General features: G+C 41.9%; 1 protein-coding gene across 4 annotated transcripts in view; it reads left to right on the top strand.

Annotated features, from left to right (window-relative positions):
* Positions 1–20,288, top strand: part of DSCAM (DS cell adhesion molecule) — a 338,268-nt gene that overhangs the window by 240,851 nt on the left and 77,129 nt on the right. For 2 of the 4 annotated variants that reach the window (XM_075263534.1, XM_075263532.1), the window contains 4 exons: positions 1,718–1,835; positions 5,124–5,287; positions 12,183–12,281; positions 16,256–16,480. In XM_075263534.1, coding sequence (XP_075119635.1) covers positions 1,718–1,835; positions 5,124–5,287; positions 12,183–12,281; positions 16,256–16,480 — 606 coding nt within the window. Of the gene's footprint in view, positions 1–1,717; positions 1,836–5,119; positions 5,288–12,182; positions 12,282–16,255; positions 16,481–20,288 lie in introns of those variants that run through there. The other 2 variants (XM_075263535.1, XM_075263536.1) reach the window with 2 other exon arrangements.

Genomic DNA, 20,288 nt, shown 5'->3' with positions numbered 1-20,288 from the left:
TGTATAATAAAAAGCAAACTCAGTCTGAGATGAACGGCTTGGTAATGCGCCTGAGATCTTTCAGTAGGACCTTTATTGTCACTGTAATTGCCTGTTATCGGCCATTAGTGGTTCTATACTTTGTTTTTTAATGTTTTTTTTATTGTTTTGCTGTGGAATTTGCATGTACATGTAGAAAGTCCTAAAATGACTGAACATAATGCCTACCTGGACTTGTTATCTAGAATGCTTGTAACTAAAAAGCTCCTCGTAGTCTACAGACATTATATGATGCCCATACACTGTAGATGGAAGCCCTCCATAAGGGCCAATGTTTTGTTCTGGATAGGCAGTCACTATGTCTTTGTCCGACATCTCTATAAGGGCAAGCAGTGTCTTGTGGATAGGTAAGTACCATGCTGACACCTCTTTAAGGGCAATGGTTTGTTGATGATAGGAAATAACTATGCCCAACACCTCCATAAGGTTCAATGATTGGTTATGGATAACCAGTCACCATGCCCAACACTTCCATTAGGGTCAATGTTGTTTTTGTGGAAAGGTAATCACCATACCCAACACCTCCATAAGAGCCAATGGATTGTTGTGGACAGTCTTTTACCATACCCAACGCCTCCATAAGGGTCAATGATCGGTTGTGTGTAGGCAATCATCATGCCTGACACATCCATAAGAATCAATGGTTAGCTGTGTATTGCAGTCACCATGCCCAACACCTCCCAAAGGTCAATGGTTGGTGGTGTATATGAAGACACCATGCCTGACACCTTCATAAGAGCCTGTGGTTTGTTGTGGATAGTTAATCACCATGCTCAACACCACCACAGGGGTCAATGGTTGGTTATGGATAACCAGTCACCATGCCCAACACCTCCATAAGGGTCAATGGTTGGTTGTGTGTAGGCAGTCACCATGCCTGACACCTCCATAAGGGTCAATGCTTGGTTGTGGAAAGGTAATCACATTGCCTAACACTACCAAAAGGGTCGACTGCTTGTTGAGAATAATCAATCATACTGCAGACACCTCCATAAGGTCCATAGGTTTGTTATGGATAAGCAATCTCTTTATCTCACACCTTGAAAAGGACCAATGGTTTGTTATGAACTAGGAATCACCTTCATAAGAGCCAATGGTGCATATTATGCTGATGGACAATCACCATGCCAGACAAAAAATATCCTTCGAAAATTACGTTGGATTCATTGGATTTTTCCTATTGCTTATTCATAATCATCAATGTCCAGCCTTGTCTCCATAGTTTAAGTATACTGTAACAAATGTAGGGTTTCTTGTAGGGATATGTTTTATAAATACATCAAATATATTGTTTAAGAACCAGAGAGAAAGAGGAAAAGAGAGAGAATCTGCAGCTGCATCTCCCTCCTCTCCTTCCTGCCTGCTTACCATTTACTGTATTACATCAAATATACATTTTGGTTGGTAAGTGAGGAGGTTTCTGAACATCTACAGAAAGGGGAAAGGGGTCCTAAATGCTGCTGAAGGAACATACCATGTCTCCTTCAACCCGTCTACTATGGATTATGGGATCACGGGCTTGTTCCAGTACCACCAGTAAATCTCCACCATCCTAGACCTGGTAGATTGGTCATAGGTCCGGGGAGAGTTCCTTGGTGCCATCCTCTTCCTATATGAATGTATAACCTCTAGAAAGCCATAAAACAATTGCTTATTAATCTCATGTTTTCCTCGACAGCTCCTGCTCGCATTCTAACCTTCAGTGGCACCGTGACCACACCATGGATGAGAGATATTGTCCTGCCCTGCAAAGCAGTTGGAGACCCTTCCCCAACAATCAAATGGATGAAGGAAAGGTAACCAGCAACCGAATGTGCCAAAGCCTCCATCCCATCCCCCAAAAACCTGGTAGTGTTAAGATGTAATAGTTTAAGAAGTAAACCCTAGTCATAAGCGATTGGCTCCAAAGTCACCTCCATTTTAGGTCGTCTTCCACCATATTATCATTGTGTGAGGACCTTGACCTACAATTAGTTTCTTAAATACTCTTATGGGCCAGACCGACTCCTCTATTGCCATTGTCCACCTTTCATCTTGTGACCTCTGTTTCAATCAGGTATTGCACAGTCAGGTTTTAGGACAAGGTAATTCATGGGGAAAATGTCAACTTGGAATCAATATCCCAGTTTTATGGTGACATAGAGCTTCGACATCTTCAACAACCCAGGCCTGCCAGATCTTGTAGCCTTTTGCGGGATCAATACAGAATTTATTAAGTTTTGACATATCTCAAAGACTGTAGGTTTGGAACGGTCTCTTAACTATCATAGAGATCCCATGTTAGGTGGTCATGTAAGTGATCAGCTGTAATCTGCTCAATGTCCCTACAGCACCACCTTGGGTGAAGTGAAGTATTACACGGTGTCCTTCCAAATCAGTGGGCTTTCTGCATCGAATAGGACAGGTCCTCCAGAGAGACACCATCCGTAGCCACTAGTCAGGTGATAAGGATCCAGAACACCCAATATCCAATGTATATGAATTTCTTAATAGCATATATATATATATATATATATATATATATATATATATATATACAGTATATATATCCATTTTCTTAACTGGACAAACTTTTTAGGTCAGGTAACAAGAGTGGTGACGGGAAGATAATGACGTTCTTGGGATCAGACTGGAACCAGAACTGTAGATAGTGACAAGCACTAACCGAAAGCTTGTACCAAGAGTCAGGACTAAAAGTGCCATCACACAATAAGGTTGGGTGCCAAAGAATGTCTCAATATCATCTATTGGGAGAATGAAGGATCGGCCATGTTGAGTTTTACACGCCCCATCCTTTTTCTTCTCTGGACACACGAGTCACCTCTAGAAGTGCCTGACTGTGGCTTAATCCTCTATCCCTATTAAAGGAAGGAGTCACTTTTGGCCAAGAGCTAAGACTACTCATGATCCAGCTGGAAAGTACTGAAGTGAGCAAGCCAAGGTGACATAACTGGATGGCTACCTCTGGGGCAATGCCGTTCCTGACTATAGTCCAGAGGGTTAATTCGGAGGGGCTTCTTGTACCCATATTTTAAGTGTTCATAGTATCATCTGGACTAGGGTTGATCCGATCTTGAGTTTTCAGGATCCCGATCGCTCAACCCTAATCTAGACCCATGTGTCACTATGCTGCCGGAAGCACAGCTCAGACCACAGGGAATACAGATCTTACATCCAAAGTACAGACTCTTAAAGGGGTTGTCCAGGGATAGGCCATAAATATCTGATTGTGGGAGCTCCTAGATGTTCAAGGATATATCTAAGCTATAGAGAGGCTTCCATGTGAGCAGAGCTGTAGCCAATATGCAGGTACTGTATAGTCTGCAAACAGGATACATCATTGTAGGAATCAATTGTTGGCCCCCCATTGATTAGATATTTATGGCCCATCATAAGGATAGGTCATACATAAAGAATTCCTTTAAACACTGCCGATTCTGGATCAAGGTAATACATGGGTAAAATGTAATCTCTGAATCAATATCGAGACCAGTCACAGTTTTATGGTGAGCTGGATCTCCCTTGCTGAACCAGTCAAAAGTTTCAAATTTTGGCACAAAAACAGCAAAATTCACAACTGACAGAACCTGATATGAAACTTTAAAAGATTATACAAGAGATATAAAAATAAATCTATTTCCCTGGAATCGGCGCCGCACCTGCACATGCCCCTTGTCTGGTATTGCAGCTTCGTCTCATGTAAGTCACCAAGTCTAGGCTGCAATACCAGACACAACCTCTACACGTGAGTGGCGCTGTTTCTGGGGGGGGGGGGGAAGAGAAGTTATTCTCTCTAATCGCTTCTTCACTGTTATTTTAACACGATCTGTGTTAGGTTAACACCAAAAACCTTGTAGAGCTTGGCCTATGCCTGTGAGGTAACGCCGTTACAGTGACGGCGCATTATTTGTACGTCTGTCTCCTTTAAGGCAGCTGCGACACTGGGACAGATGGGGCCATTCATCTGTTCGAGCGATCCGCGGCTGCTGAAGAATGGTTTCACAAATATGATGGATGAGCGGCATATGGCAGATATCCAGTCCAACTGCGAAATTAACTGTATCATTTACTGTTTATCCGAGGAGGCGGAAGAGGGTTATGCAAAGTCATGAATCTTTATCGCACTCTGAGATGTGATATAAAGGAAGGGAAGTTTCACTCGCTGGGAGTAAGGACCGACGTGCCAGTAGTTTAACCCTTGCCTTCTGTACGGCTGGCATCTTGATGGGTGGAAAGTAAATAACCCGCAGGTCTGGAGCTGCCAGCGGCGCGTTTACTGCTAGAACGACAGCTGCACAAAACACCTGACATCAGAGACAACAGCGGGAAGACAAGTGGGCTAGAAACGTCTATGTGTCATTTGGCGCTTCCAATGAAAGTAAATGTAGGGGTTTTTTGCTACTTTTTAGGTTGTGTTCACTTTCGCAGTGGGAGCTGAACTGCAGTACTGACGCTCGGACTTGGAGCCAAGGACTGGTCCATGTGGGGCCGGTTGTTACCCCCTCTGACGACATCTTTATGATCATCCTACATATAGGCCATAAATAATAAAAAAAAATGTGAGCAACCCCATTAAGGCCAGGGCCCAACACAAAAACTGCAGCATTTTACAGTCCCTGCAAAGTCCCTGCAAAGTGAATGGGATTCTAGACAGTTCCATCCACACATTGCAAAAAAAATAACCGCAGCGGAAATGCTGCAATTTTTCGCCACAGTCCTTAGCCTAAAGGGGGTTTCCAGACCCAATTTGATTGATCACAGGATAGGCTGTTAGTATGTGATGTCTTGGGGTCTGATACATGGACCCCAGCCATCATCTGAGTCCTATACGGATTGATTTTAATAATGCAAAATTACAGATGACAAGGTATTGACTATGGTTGCCCATAGGCAGAAACCACTAACCAACATGGTGATTGGAGAAATGTTTGGCCAGTAACACATAGAAATTCAGTGTTTGGTCCCATTAGTCAGAAGCCTTTGATAAAAATATGATATGCAAAGCAAATAAATCTGACTCCTCATTCCCGAAGGATTTTGATTGTAATTCCTTTAATATATGATTTTTGTTTCCTGTGAGGTAGTAACGGGACACCCAGTCTAGTAACGAATGATGGGCGAAGAAGCGTCTACAGCAATGGAAGCTTTATCATCCGCACCGTGAAAGCAGAAGATTCTGGGTATTACAGCTGTTCTGCCTCAAACACCTGGGGATCAGAGGAGATTGTCCTAAATCTGCAGGTTCAAGGTGAGAAGATTACTATAATACTGACCCCTATGTACAAGAATATAACTACTATAATACTGCTCCTATGTACAAGAATATAACTACTATAATACTACTCCTATGTACAAAAATGTAACTATTTTAATACTACTCCTATGTACAAGAATATAACTACTATAATACTGCTCCTATGTACAAGAATATAACTACTATAATACTGCTCCTATATACGAGAATATATCTACTATAATACTATTCCTATGTACAAGAATATAACTATTATAATACTTCCCTTATGTACGAGAATATATATACTATAATACTGCCTCCTATGCACAAGAATATATCTACTATAATACTGATCCTATGTACGAGAATATATCTACTATAATACTACTCCTATGTACAAGTATATAACTACTATAATACTACTCCTATGTACAAAAATATAACTACTATAATACTATTCATATGTACAAGTATATAACTACTATAATACTGCTCCTATGTACAAGAATATAACTACTATAATACTATTCCTATGTACAAGAATATAACTACTATAATACTACCTCCTATGTACAAGAATATAACTACTATAATACTGCCCCTATGTACAAGAATATAACTACTATAATACTACTCCTATGTACAAGAATATAACTACTATAATACTACCCTCTATATACAAGAATATAACTACTATAATACTGCCCCTATGTACGAGAATATATCTACTATAATACTGCCTCCTATGTACAAGAATATACCGGTAACTACTATAATACTACTCCTATGTTCAAGAATATAACTACTATAATACTGCTCCTATGTACAAGAATATAACTACTATAATACTACTCCTATGTACAAGAATATAACTACTATAATACTACCTCATATGTAAAAGAATATAACTACTATAATACTGCTCCTACCTACAAGAAAATAACTACTATAATACTACTTCTATGTGCAAGAATATAACTATTATATTACTGCCCCCTATGTACAAGAATATAACTACTATAAGGCTGCATTCACACTGAGTAACGCTGGCGTTTTTTGTGCTTATTTTTGCACATAGCGCCGCGTTAAGGCCGCGTATACGCCGCGTTAACGCCGCGCTATTTTGCGGTGGCTTTGACGGCGCGGCGCTATGTGCAAAAATAAGCACAAAAAATGCCAGCGTTACTCAGTGTGAATGCAGCCTAATACTGCTCCTATGTACAAGAATATAACTACTATAATACTGCTCCTATGTACAAGAATATAACTACTATAATACTGCTCCTATATACAAGAATATAACTACTATAATACTGCCTCCTATGTACAAGAATATAACTACTATAATATGACCTCCTATATACAAGAATATAACTACTATAACACTACTCCTATATACAAGAATATAACTACTATAATACTGCCTCCTATGTACAAGAATATAACTACTATAATACTACTCCTATGTACAAGAATATAACTACTATAATACTACCTCCTATGTACAAGAATATAACTACTATAATACTACTCCTATGTACAAGAATATAACTACTATAGTACTGCCCCTATGTACAAGAATATAACTACTATAATACTACTCCTATGTACAAGAATATAACTACTATAATACTGCTCCTATGTACAAGAATATAACTACTATAATACTACTCCTATGTACAAGAATATAACTACTATAATACTGCTCCTATGTACAAGAATATAACTACTATAATACTACTTCCTATGTACAAGAATATAACTACTATAATACTACTCCTATGTACAAGAATATAACTACTATAATACTGCTCCTATGTACAAGAATATAACTACTATAATACTACTCCTATGTACAAGAATATAACTACTATAGTACTGCCCCTATGTACAAGAATATAACTGCAATAATAATACCCCCTATGTACAAGAATATCCTATTAATATTATAAATGTGAAAGTTTGTGAGTTTGGATGTTTGTGGCTTTGTGTGTTCGGATGTTTGTTAGTCAATCACGCAAAACCCGCTTGACCGATTTGGCTGAAATTTTCCACAAACATAGTTAATACACCCCATTGCGCAATAGGCTACTTTTCGTCACAATAGCGCACATACGTTTTTCCCAGGACCCCCACAAACCCCTAACTCACATCACTATCTCTGCAATCTCACACACTTTGGACCCCGATTTGGCTGAAATTTTCCACAAACATAGTCCCTACACTCGATTGCGCAATAGGCTACTTTTCGTCACAATAGCGCACATGCGTTTTTCCCAGGACCCTTTGGATGTTCGGATGTTTGGCGGTCAATCACGCAAAAACCGCTCCACCGATTTGGCTGAAATTTTCCACAAACATAGTCCCTACACTCGATTGCGCAATAGGCTACTTTTCGTCACAATAGCGCACATACGTTTTTCCCAAGACCCTTTGGATGTTCGGATGTTTGGCGGTCAATCACGCAAAAACCGCTCCACCGATTTGGCTGAAATTTTCCACAAACATAGTCCCTACACTCGATTGCGCAATAGGCTACTTTTCGTCACAATAGTGCACATACGTTTTTCCCAGGACCCTTTGGATGTTCGGATCTTTGGCGGTCAATCACGCAAAAACCGCTCCACCGATTTGGCTGAAATTTTCCACAAACATAGTCCCTACACTCGATTGCGCAATAGGCTACTTTTCGGCACAATAGCGCACATACGTTTTTCCCAGGACCCCCACAAAACCCAAACTCACATCACTATCTCTGCAATCTCACACACTTTGGACCATAGCAAGCCACAAAATTCATATTACCCTCTACAGCAGAGGTCAGCAACCCCTGGCACACGTGCCAAGAGTGGCACTCCTGCCATATTTCGCTGGCATGCCAGCAGCACAGGACCTGCAAGAGTTAAATAAAGTATCTGCTAGAGCTGAGGCATAAGGACACTCCCCTGTGAGATGTGCAGGAAACCCAGGGGGTGGAGCTTAGTCGCTCAAGTCTCTGCCTGCTATAGTGATAGCTCCTGCCGAAGCTGCTAGCAAACTGAAAGTAAGAAACACACAGCTCCCTTCCTTTACTTCCTATTCTCATTAATGTCAGGCATGGGGTTATCAGTTTAGTGTTAGTAACTCCATGTACCTCACATTAATAGGAATAAACCCCATCATGTCCCTCATATTAACCCCTGTGTGCCCCATATAAAGGTTACTAATATATGAGACATATGGAGGGACTAATAAAAGACCTCAGTAATGAAGATACTTAATTAGTACCTCCAAGTCTCTCACATATCAGTAACTAGAGATGAGCGAGTACTGTTGGGATCAGCCGATCCGAACAGCACGCTCCATAGAAATGAATGGATGCACCTGGTACTTCCGCTTGGACGTAGCCAGCGCGCTTAACCCCCTGCGTGCCGGCTACGTCCATTCATTTCTATGCCAGCGTGCTGTTCGGATCGGCTGATCCCAACAGTACTCACTCATCTCTATCAGTAACTCTTACACTGTGGTTAATGTGAGGGACATGATGGGGTTAATTGCTATTAATAAGAGGCACATGGAGTTACTAAACTGTCATGCACAGGGCCAGACTTTATGTTGCTTACTCAAGAGTATCCTGTGCCCAAAACTTACATGTACTGGCGGAAAATAACAAATCATACAATGTCGTATATCGAAGTATATTAACCTGAAATACCTCTGTCCCAAAGACACTATGTACAGTTTATATCAACACCGTATAGCGGCTGAAATACAAATTACATTCAACACAAAAGTCTCATGTGCTCTCAGAATTACAACAAAAACAAGAATATGCAAATCTGCCTTCCATGATGTAATTAGGAAGACAGTTGCTGCCTCATTGTTGCAAACCAATAGAGGGCGCTCACTGGAATGTGCAAGCCTGTCTTAAGACAGGATTCCAGTGAAATAACCCAATAATGGCTGCTCCCTTTAGCCTCATGCCCGACCTTCCAAGAGGCCTTTGTTTAGCAATGATGCTGGGATTAATACCAGGTATAGTCTCTATGGTATGGAAGGCAGATTTGCATATTCTTCCCATAGTTCCTTGCAAAGTGGAGTGCTAAAGGCTTAACAAGTCTCCACACACCTATATGGTGGTCTCTCCCTAAGGAGTGACAATATCCCCCGAACCCTGTCTAAGCCTCTCACCCCTACCAGGTTATAGTCCTCTCTACATCGGGCTGAAGAGATCCAACCAGATCGAAACAGCTGTCCTCGATTGAGAGACTATACCTGGTATTAATCCCAGCGTCATTGCTAAACAAAGGCCTCTTGGAAGGTCGGGCATGAGGCTAAAGGGAGCAGCCATTATTGGGTTATTTCACTGGAATCCTGTCTTAAGACAGGCTTGCACATTCCAGTGAGCGCCCTCTATTAGTTTGCAACAATGAGGCAGCAACTGTCTTCCTAATTACATCATGGAAGGCAGATTTGCATATTCTTCCCATACAACAAAAACAAGATACACAGTTACATTTCATATCCCATACCTTATACACAGTACGAAAACCTTACCCGCGCCTGTATATACCCACTTCTACAATCACCGCAGACGAAGTCGCGGGTACCAGCTAGTAACTACTATAATACTGCCCCTATGTACAAGAATATAACTACTATAATACTACTCCTATGTACAAGAATATAACTACTATAATACTGCGCCCTATGTACAAGAATATAACTACTATAATTCTGCCCCTATGTACAAGAATATAACTACTATAATACTACTCCTATGTACAAGAATATAACTACTATAATACTACTCCTATGTACAAGAATATAACTACTATAATACTACTCCTATGTACAAGAATGTAACTACTATAATACTGCTACTATGTACAAGAATGTAACTACTATAATACTGCTACTATGTACAAGAATATAACTACTATAATACTACTCCTATGTACAAGAATGTAACTACTATAATACTGTTACTATGTACAAGAATGTAACTACTATAATACTGCTACTATGTACAAGAATATAACTACTATAATACTGCTCCTATATACAAGAATATAACTACTATAATACTGCCCCCTATGTACAAGAATATAACTACTATAATACTACTCCCGACTATTGTAGATTTAGTGGCCACAGTTGGAACTTCAGGATTGTTATGTTTTGGGGGGGTTATTAATATAGTTAATATTAATAGTTAAAAATCACCAACAATTCTTAAAAATATGTTTAACATAAAACCTTAATTTAAGCAATAAGCCTTTTTCTCCTGATACATTTCATTGAAGTGTTTTCCTCCTTTCTCTGTCCCTTTTAGCTGGCGGTTTATGTGCTGCAGTATAATGGAGAGGAGATGTAATCTCCAGATGCAGTAATAGACTATTTATATGGTAATGGCGGCAGGCCTCACCTGCTGGGATGGATACAGATTTCTGAAGCCATTGTATTGCTGAGTGCTCCCATCCAGTTGTTGTAGGCAGGTGTCAGCCAGGTGCTGTCTGTCCTGATCCAAGAACACGGTGTTTATCATTAATGCATATTGCAGGCATTGTGAATTCCAGCTCTGTGTCACTGTATAGAGGCTGCCGCATTGTTCCTGTGTCATATCTATTACAGTGAGACAAGAGTGCAAGCCTTTCCTTTATTCTTTCTTGCCTTGTATAGTCGTCTCATGATCACCATGTCCTGGAAAGATAAAACAATGAGGGATGACAATGGGGATCAACTGCTAAAATGTAAAAGTGGTGCAAGAATACTACATGTATAGTATATATTTCTTCTACTATATTTCTGTTACACTGCAGAGCTGCACTCACTTCTGCTGGTATAGTCACTGTGTACATACATTACATTACTTATCCTGTACTGATCCTGGGTTACATCCAGTATTATACTCCAGAGCTGCACTCACTATTCTGCTAGTGCAGTCACTGTGTATATACATTACATTACTTATCCTGTACTGATCCTGAGTTACATCCTGTATTATACTTTAGAGCTGCGCTCACTAATCTGCTGGTGCAGTCACTGTGTACATACATTACATTACTTATCCTGTACTGATCCTGAGTTACATCCTGTATTATACTGCAGAGCTGCACTCACTATTCTGCTGGTGCAGTCACTGTGTACATACATTACATTACTTATCCTGAGTTACATCCTGTATTATACTCCAGAGCTGCGCTCACTATTCTGCTGGTGCAGTCACTGTGTACATACATTAAATTACTTATCCTGTATTATACTCCAGAGCTGCACTCACTATTCTGCTGGTGCAGTCACTGTGTACATACAATACATTACTTTTCCTGTACTGATCCTGAGTTACATCCTGTATTATACTCCAGAGCTGCGCTCACTATTCTGCTAGTGCAGTCACTGTGTACATTCATTACATTACTTATCCTGTACTGACCCTGGGTTACATCCTGTATTATACTCCAGAGCTGCGCTCACTATTCTGCTAGTGCAGTCACTGTGTACATTCATTACATTACTTATCCTGTACTGATCCTGAGTTACATCCTGTATTATACTCCAGAGCTGCGCTCACTATTCTGCTGGTGCAGTCACTGTGTACATACATTACATTACTTATCCTGTACTGATCCTGAGTTACATCCTGTATTATACTCCAGAGCTGCACTCACTATACTCCTCTCCATCTGACCAGACCCCTTTCTGTCTGTAAGGCATCTGGCTGTAGCAGGATCTCTCCCCCACTGCATCCTCTTTATATTCCACAAGGATAGTTTACAATATATTGTTGTGACCATCTATAAGAAGACATAGAGCCCTTACTGTACATAACACCACAATGACCTGAGAAACACGTGGTACAATGATACATGGCTGTGAAATTTATCATATCCCGTAAATCTAATCACAGGAACTGTTTTCTTCCTAGTGCCTCCCGACCAGCCTCGGCTGACTGTGTCCAAAAGTACTTCTTCTTCCATAACCCTTTCCTGGATCCCGGGAGATAACGGAGGGAGCTCTATCCGAGGTAAGTTTGCTTTAAGGTATGGAGGACTGACATATCAGCTTTAAAAAGAGGCCGGTCAGTCTTAGTACTAGTCCATATGGACTCTGTTTGTAACGTCCATGACAAGATTAAGATCCTGAAGAACATATTCTAAATGTGAAAACTGTTTCTTGATCTCTTTCTTCTATACTGAGATTTTATCGCTTGAAGTTAAAGGCCTGAAGCCTGAGGCTGCACTACTGAGAGTCTAATAACAGTGTATACTGTGGAAGATTATACTTCTAGTGACTCTAGTGAAAGAGGAGGGTCTAGGACTACATTTCATATGGACTTGACAACTCACTATAAATGTCTGAGAGAGTCTCGAAAAAAGGGGGTGACTCCTGGAGTCCCTGAAGAGTGCACAGACCACCCTGTCCATGTTCCAGTCATATCACAAAAAATGGGGCACACCTGGCACACTGTATGATTATGTCACGAAAAGTGGTGTTACACTCAAAGAAGGTGTGGTCTTGTCATTAGGGGAACGGTTATCCCCCCAAATGTTTGTGATGCGGTAAGCACAACATTCTCCCAGAACTGCATCTAAAAACATAGACAAGTATGATTATTAGAATGAGGCTGTAAGTACTCAGTGATGTCATGATGATGTCATGCATTCTCCCACTGTCTAGGGTTCTCAAAAACTATCTCGCCAAGTTTGGCTTTTCCTTGGCAGACTTCTTCTGAAAGGGCCAGGGTTCATACCCTATCTAAAAGTGGGTGTTTTCACCTGATTTTGGGGAGATTCTTGGGTGGGACTTAAAGGGATTGTCCAGAATAAATCGATAATACTTATGTAAGCTAAACCCTCCCACCCCAAGCTTTCCTTCTAAATTACTTACTTAGTATGTAGTGTTAAAAAGATCTATATTTACCTAAATCGAAGGGGCAGTCATGTGATCGTCCCAGATTCATTGTAGTTCCCCTTACGGAAATGGAACGTCACCAAACTAACACCCCACCCCCACCCCATCATACTTACCTGTCTTTCGGTCCAGCCCTAGGACGTTACTTCCTCTGGGCGCCTCCTCTTGGGTGACCAGCAGACGTCAAGAAGAGGAGGTGCCGAAAAACTAGAAGAAGTGACTTCCCATGCTTAAAAGGTCTGGCCCAGAAGACAGGTGAGTATGATGAGGTGGGGGGGGCGAATTAGTTAGGAAGGGCTAGAAGTGGGTGGGCTAACTAGGGAAACAGGGAGGGGAAGGGAATGAAAAAGGGAGGGTGAGGGAGTGAAAGTGGGAGGTGGGCTATGTCAGCTCTGAGTGACACCCAAAGCATCATGGTAGTTGTAGGAAAACACAGAACAGGAAGATGGCCATGTAAACAAATGCAGAGGATGCAAAGAGCTCACAGAGAAACCCAGAAATCACCCAAAACACTGCTAACAGTATTTGGGTGCACCTATTAGCCCATTAATAGCAACAACAGACCTTTTTTTGAAAAAAATATTTTTTTGCCCAAAGAAAACCCTTTAAATGCCCCATTTTTACCATCTGAAATCTTGATAGTGATGATGTCATCATCATAATGTATAAATGAGCATATGCTAAGTATATATATAGTAGGTTATATATACAAAGCTCCCAATAAACTCGGTCTCATGGGCCGAGAGAGGGGGATTATACCAAGTGACATAAAGAGGGGCATTTGTATGCAGGTATAAGGATCCCCCCGGTACCCCCAGTTTTAGACTAGGCCAAGATTGCTGTGATTGTTAGTGAGAATTTTGGCGACTCCATATTCGAGCTCCTGTAGGAAACAATGCTAAACACAATTACCATTCAGGAGTCTGAGAAAGCTGAGTAACATCCTTATTGGACTTATAACGGTGCCATATTGGACTCGTCACCCAGCTTTCCCAGAAACAGGTTTGTTGATTGTATACCATAAATTAGAATGTAATGTTGGAGGACTCGGTGCAGTCTCGCCGACTCTTCTAGTGACAGGACGTCTCGGTGATTGCTTTGTTCATCCGCTATTAGATCGGTTTCCTTGTAGACGTCCTGTCAGGATCTTGTTTTTGGCTTTTCACAAGAGGAGAGATCATCAAAGGGAGCGCCTGACACCTCGTGAGCCGAATAACATCACACCTCTACCTTTGATATCTTGTGTTTGGGTGTCGGGGATTTCTCACGTTCATGGACATGAATCTTGTTGTTTGTTGGAGCATCACTAGAGGAGCGGCGTCACCCTAACTGGGTCATCTAGGGAATAAAAGTGAATCTGAGGGCCAAAGAGCAAAATTTAGAATTGCCCCTTTAAATGAACTGCAAATAAATGATAAAAATCTGACTCCTGCCACCATTAGGGGCACTAACCACACATGGATTTATACAGCAGGGCGGGCAGTTCAGCACCAGGTCCCTATAGGCAGCTTTGAGGTTAACAACTTCTATACGTTGCGTGTGCTATCTTGTCACTTGATGTGTTGTTATCCCATAATGCAACACTCTTCATTTCACACCTTTGCACTTAATGAAGCCACATCTAAGACTGCATTGTCAGAGACAATATAGCCTGCGGGCTGATAATTAGGATAATTATATCGCAGCTATGCACACCGCAGCACAGTTTCACAGCACTTGCTTATATCCTCTTAATGCTGAACTTCTTGGACTAAGAATGGAATTCGAGAATTACAGTAAAGACTGACACAGGCAGAGCACTGGTACAAATGATGCATGAGGTTACATGGAATGGCAACTCTTTAAGTAGACTGATCAGATTTACCTACTTTTAAATGCAAAGACTGGTTGCAAATTTTACACACCCTCATTCATTTTAAGTTGCTCCTTTAAAGGAATCCTATCATTGGATTCCCTTATTTTCTCGATAACATGTAGGAATAGCCTTACGAAAGGTTATTCTTCTCTTACCTTTAGATGTCTTCTCCGCACCGCTGTTCGGTAGAAATCCGGGTTTTCTTCGGTATGCAAATGAGTTCTCTCGCAGCACTGGGGGTGGGTCCCAGTGTTCAAACAGTACTGGGGGCATCCCCAATGCTGTGAGAGAAATCTCCAGCGATGCCTCCATCTTCTTTTGGAACGGCTTTTCCCTGTTTCTTCTTCCGTCCTGGGTTTCAATCTTCTGGGTCTTGGGCAGAGCTGACTACGCATGCCCAGGACACAAGAAAATGGCTGCTTACACAGTAAGCTCGTGTAAGCGGCCATTTTCTTGTGGCTGCTTACACAGTAAGCTAGTGTAAGCGGCCATTTTCTTGTGGCCCTGGCATGCATAGTCGGATCTGCTCGAGATCCGAAGCCTAGAAGATTGAAACCCAGGACACAGACACAGGGAGAGGCCGTTCCAGAAAAAGATGGAGGCAGCGCTGGAGAGTTCTCTCTCAGTATTGGGGACGCCCCCGGTGCTGCGAGAGAACTCTTTTGTATACCGAAGAAAAGCCGGATTTCTCCGGAACGACAGCGCGGAGAAGACAGAGAAAAAAAGGGAATCCAATTATAGGATCCCTTTAAGAAAAAGCGGGTCATCAATAAACATAATAACACATAGCGGGATGAGCGGCCTTATGTCCCTCCGTTCCCAGGACAGTTTTTCTTTATTACTGGAGAACAAGGACAGCTTGGGAGACAATCCAGCACCGTGGTCCAGCAGCAAAGTGTGAACAGCTGCTGAAATTAATTGAGTCTGTGCAAATTCTGATCCAGCGCGAATTAAAGGTGAACTTGTTTGGACTGTACGGCGTTTTACATGTTGAATACTTTTGGAAAAAATTTTGATTGATTCATCTGATATAGCTTGGCCTTATACTCTGTTCACATCCAAAGTAAAGAAAAAAAGTTCCCACAATGCACTCTCGAAAACTATCTGGATGTGATTGGAGTATAAAACAGGATGGAACTAAAAAACAATGTGAAAAACAGAAGGTTTGGATGTTTTTTGTCCGTCTGTTTGTCATGACTCTTAATGTAGAATCTGCCGGCTTTTATTTGCAGGTTACATCCTTCAGTATTCAGAGGACAACAGTGAACAATGGGGCAGTTTTCCCATCAGTCCCAGCGAACGTTCCTACCGCTTGGAAAATTTGAAATGCGGCACTTGGTACAAATTTACTCTGACGGCCCAGAACGGAGTGGGACCGGGACGCATCAGTGAGATCATAGAGGCAAAAACCCTTGGGAAAGGTACTGGAGTCTTGTCCTGCCCATCCAAAGCAGGAAGTAATTATAAGTTATCCAGTTCTTTTCTTTTTATACTTTGTTTTATAAATGACGTGACATTTTTGCCATCCTGATCTTTTTGAAAGTTAAATTGTTGAGTTAATGGTAATGTGATTATTTTTTAATTTATTCTATTGTATGGGGAGGGGCAAAATGGGCTGGATTTTACCCAGCAGGGTGTGGTGTTTGTGTCCGCCTCCTTACCAGGAGTCACATATGCCCACAGTGTCACCCTGTGTGACCAACGACTAGGGCCTTTTTTTTTTTTTTTTTTTTTAATTGTAGATTGTGAGCCCCACATAGAGCTCACAATGTACATTTTTCCCTATCAATATGTCTTTTTTGGAATATGGGATGGAAATCCATGCAAACACGGGGAGAACATACAAACTCCTTGCAGATGGTTTTTTGCCCTTGGCGGGATTTGAACACCAGGACTCCACTGAGCCACTTTTTGGCCCCTATTAACTAGGGCCAGTTGTAGATGTCTGTGGCAGCAAAAATCTCTGCGATTGCTCAGCTGCTTCCTTCCTCTAGGGGGAGGTAGTGTAATATAAGTGCCTACAAACATGTTATGGGGGGAAAAAAAATGCAAATCTGTTCTCCAGGATATAATTAGGAGAAAAGGGCCTCTGGAGAACAGATTTGCATTTTTTTTCCCCCCATAACATGTTTGTAGGCACTTATATTACACTACCTCCCCCTAGAGGAAGGAAGGAAGCAGCTGAGCAATCGCAGAGATTTTTGCTGCCACAGACATCTACAACTGGCCCTAGTTAATAGGGGCCAAAAAGTGGCTCAGTGGAGTCCTGGTGTTCAAATCCCGCCAAGGGCAAAAAACCATCTGCAAGGAGTTTGTATGTTCTCCCCGTGTTTGCATGGATTTCCATCCCATATTCCAAAAAAGACATATTGATAGGGAAAAATGTACATTGTGAGCTAATTAGGAGAAAAGGGCCTCTGGAGAACAGATTTGCATATTTTTTTCCCATAACCCCCGGTGGAGCAGAAATGGCTTGTAAGTCTCCATATGCCTGTGAAGGTGCAGACTCTCCCTAAGGAGTGTTAATATCCCCCGATCTTGGTCTATAGTCTCTCACTTTGCCAAACTAGTATCCCTGCGCTGTGCTGAAAAGATCCAACAGATCGAAACGGTGCGTTCCACAGCTGGGAATCTGTTCCTTTTGGAATAGAAATACTAGTTTGGCAATAATCCTCGCATTATGTTATTAGGCTTTTTAACAAGTCACGCATGATGTTAAGGGGGCTGCCTCTAGAGGGCAGCAAACAGAGGCACTGTTCTGCTAATTACATAGAGAACAGATTTGCATATTTTTTTCCCATAATCCCCAGTGGAGCAGAGATGGCTTGTAAGTCTCCATACGCCTGTGAAGGTGCAGACTCTCCCTAAAGAGTGTTAATATCCCCCGATCTACAAACATGTTAGTAAATTCTAGACACCACATGATCTAGAGAGCATCTGGCTCACAATTGACAGGTGTACTTTTTGCAGGGGCACTGTTAATTTGGAAGTCTGGGTGAAGCCTTGGTAATTGGGGAACTTTGGGGGCACTTCTGGGCATTTACGTAACTATAGTCTTCACAGATACAACCAGGCCCATAAGCCAGGGGGGCTCCACAAGTCCCCCTCACCACACTAGGGTTGGATAAACTTCTTAGGTCTCCTTTCTGATTCCCTTTGATATCTGGTAGTCTCTGCATTGTAAATGTATTCCCCCTGCCCTCTGTTGCACTGGAGCGAGAAGATTTATGACACACAGCCTTCCACTGTCAGAAAGGAGAAAGTTATTCCTTTAAAAGCAAAAATAGTCAGCAGCATGAAGTCAAAAGGGAGACTGTGGCACAAAATGGGGTAAGATTACTATGTAGGCGGCACTGACAGGGGATGGGAATGATGGGACGCTTGTGTGCACAGACATGTTGTTGTGAAGTCATCACGGTGGACTGAGCCAGGTAGAGAAGAAAAGGGAAATGTGAATGCAGCTAAAGGGACCCAACTGAGCTTTTGTACCAGGGCCAACGAGCCTTTAGTTATGCCCCTGCTTCTGCACTGACACATGGTATGGGGTCAACTTAAGGGGGTATTCCCATGTCGCAAAGTAATGGCTAGGTTATGCCATCACTTATGACTGTTGGGAGTCCAAACTATGGGACCACACTAATCCTAAAAATTAAGAGACATGAAGGAATAATAAAAGACTAAGAAGAGGTTGGAGTTCCAAATCAGACGTGCAGACCCTTCATCCTCAGGATCAGTGTGGAGTTGTCGGTCAGGCTTCTACCAATGATAAAGTAATAGTACAGTTCTCCAATGTGGACTTTGGACCAAAGAAATTGCTGTAGAAGATGCAAGTTTTGTCAAAAACTAGAGGGAATATCATAGTTACCAACGTTTAGTCAAAGCGTATAAGTCCCACAACCAGGATAACCCTAAACAGTCCGGGAACACCCACTTTGAGATGGGGAACGGATCATCAACGTCACCTGAATTTGCCAGGATTGACTGAAATTTTGGACAGTTTCATCAAATTTGGGACGATTTATAAGTATGGATTGTGGAGGATTTGTCTTATTGTCGGTCGCCATAAATTTCCTTGACCCTTTCAGGGGGATTTGCTTCTTGCCGGCTCTTCAGAGGATCAGATACCTAATGCCTACAACGTGTGCGGGTTGCCATAGTGTGTACTGTAACCACTCTTCACTGTAATCACCATTGTGACTTTAAGAGGCCACAGATTTTTTTGGCACGGTCGCGGTTGTATCTCATTTTCTATATAAATCGTATTTCGTGTCTATAAATATGTATGAGCTCGCAGAGTAAGGCCGCATACATCTTCCTGGGTCAGGCACTGTTTGCTTGCTTTCAACATCAATATATCCAGTTTGCTCTACTTACAAAGTAGCTTTGTATTCTGTAGAGTCGCATTAAGACGTAAATCTTCTCTTTCTTCCACCTTTATCTTTTAGCACTTCTTTTTCTCGAAATATTAACTATTTCAGCCTTTTTTACCAGCAAATTACTCCGCTCATTCACATTGGATGTTAAGAAGACTCTTGTAGCAGGTTCTCTCTATTTACAGGACAAAGTCCGGGATTGAAACTTTTTTAGGGGTCAACCTAAAATTTTAATAACCCATGTGAGGGACTACAACATATGAGGTGTATTCCAAATATACAAGGCAGTTCTCCTTCGACTGCTTCTCTTTGTGCCAAGGCCTCGAGGTTGTCTCCGTTACCTCTTGAGTTCTTGGGCCCATTGAGTCCAGCCTTTCACATTTCACCTTAAAGGGATTCTTTCATTAAAATGCTATGTTTTCTCCCTAACACGTAGGAATAGCTTTAAGAAAGGCTATTCTTCTCCTACCTTTAGATGTCTTCTCCATGGCGCTGTTTGATAGAAATTCCGTTTTTCTTTGGTATGCAAATGAGTTCTCTCGCAGCACTGGGGGCGGGCGCCAGCACTGCAAGAGAACTCTCCAGCACCGCCTCCATCTTGGTCTGGAATGGCCTCTCTCCACGTCTTCTTCTGCAGCTGTCTTCAAACTTCTACACATGCGCAGTCAGCTCTGCCATCAGGCCTCGAGCAGAGCCAATTGCACATGCCCGCGGCCATTTTTTTACACTCTGTACTCCATTGAACTACAGGAGCTTACTGCGCATGCGCAGTATGCTCGCATAAGTGGCCACAAAAAAATAGCCGCGGGTATGAGCAGTCGGCTCTGCCCAAGGCCCAATGGCAGAGCCGACTGCGCATGCGTAGAAGTTTGAACCCAGCACCGGAAGAAGA

This window comes from Leptodactylus fuscus, chromosome 2, assembly GCF_031893055.1.
Source record: "Leptodactylus fuscus isolate aLepFus1 chromosome 2, aLepFus1.hap2, whole genome shotgun sequence".
Classification (NCBI taxonomy): domain Eukaryota; kingdom Metazoa; phylum Chordata; class Amphibia; order Anura; family Leptodactylidae; genus Leptodactylus; species Leptodactylus fuscus.
This window is presented reverse-complemented; position numbering and strand designations above follow the sequence as displayed.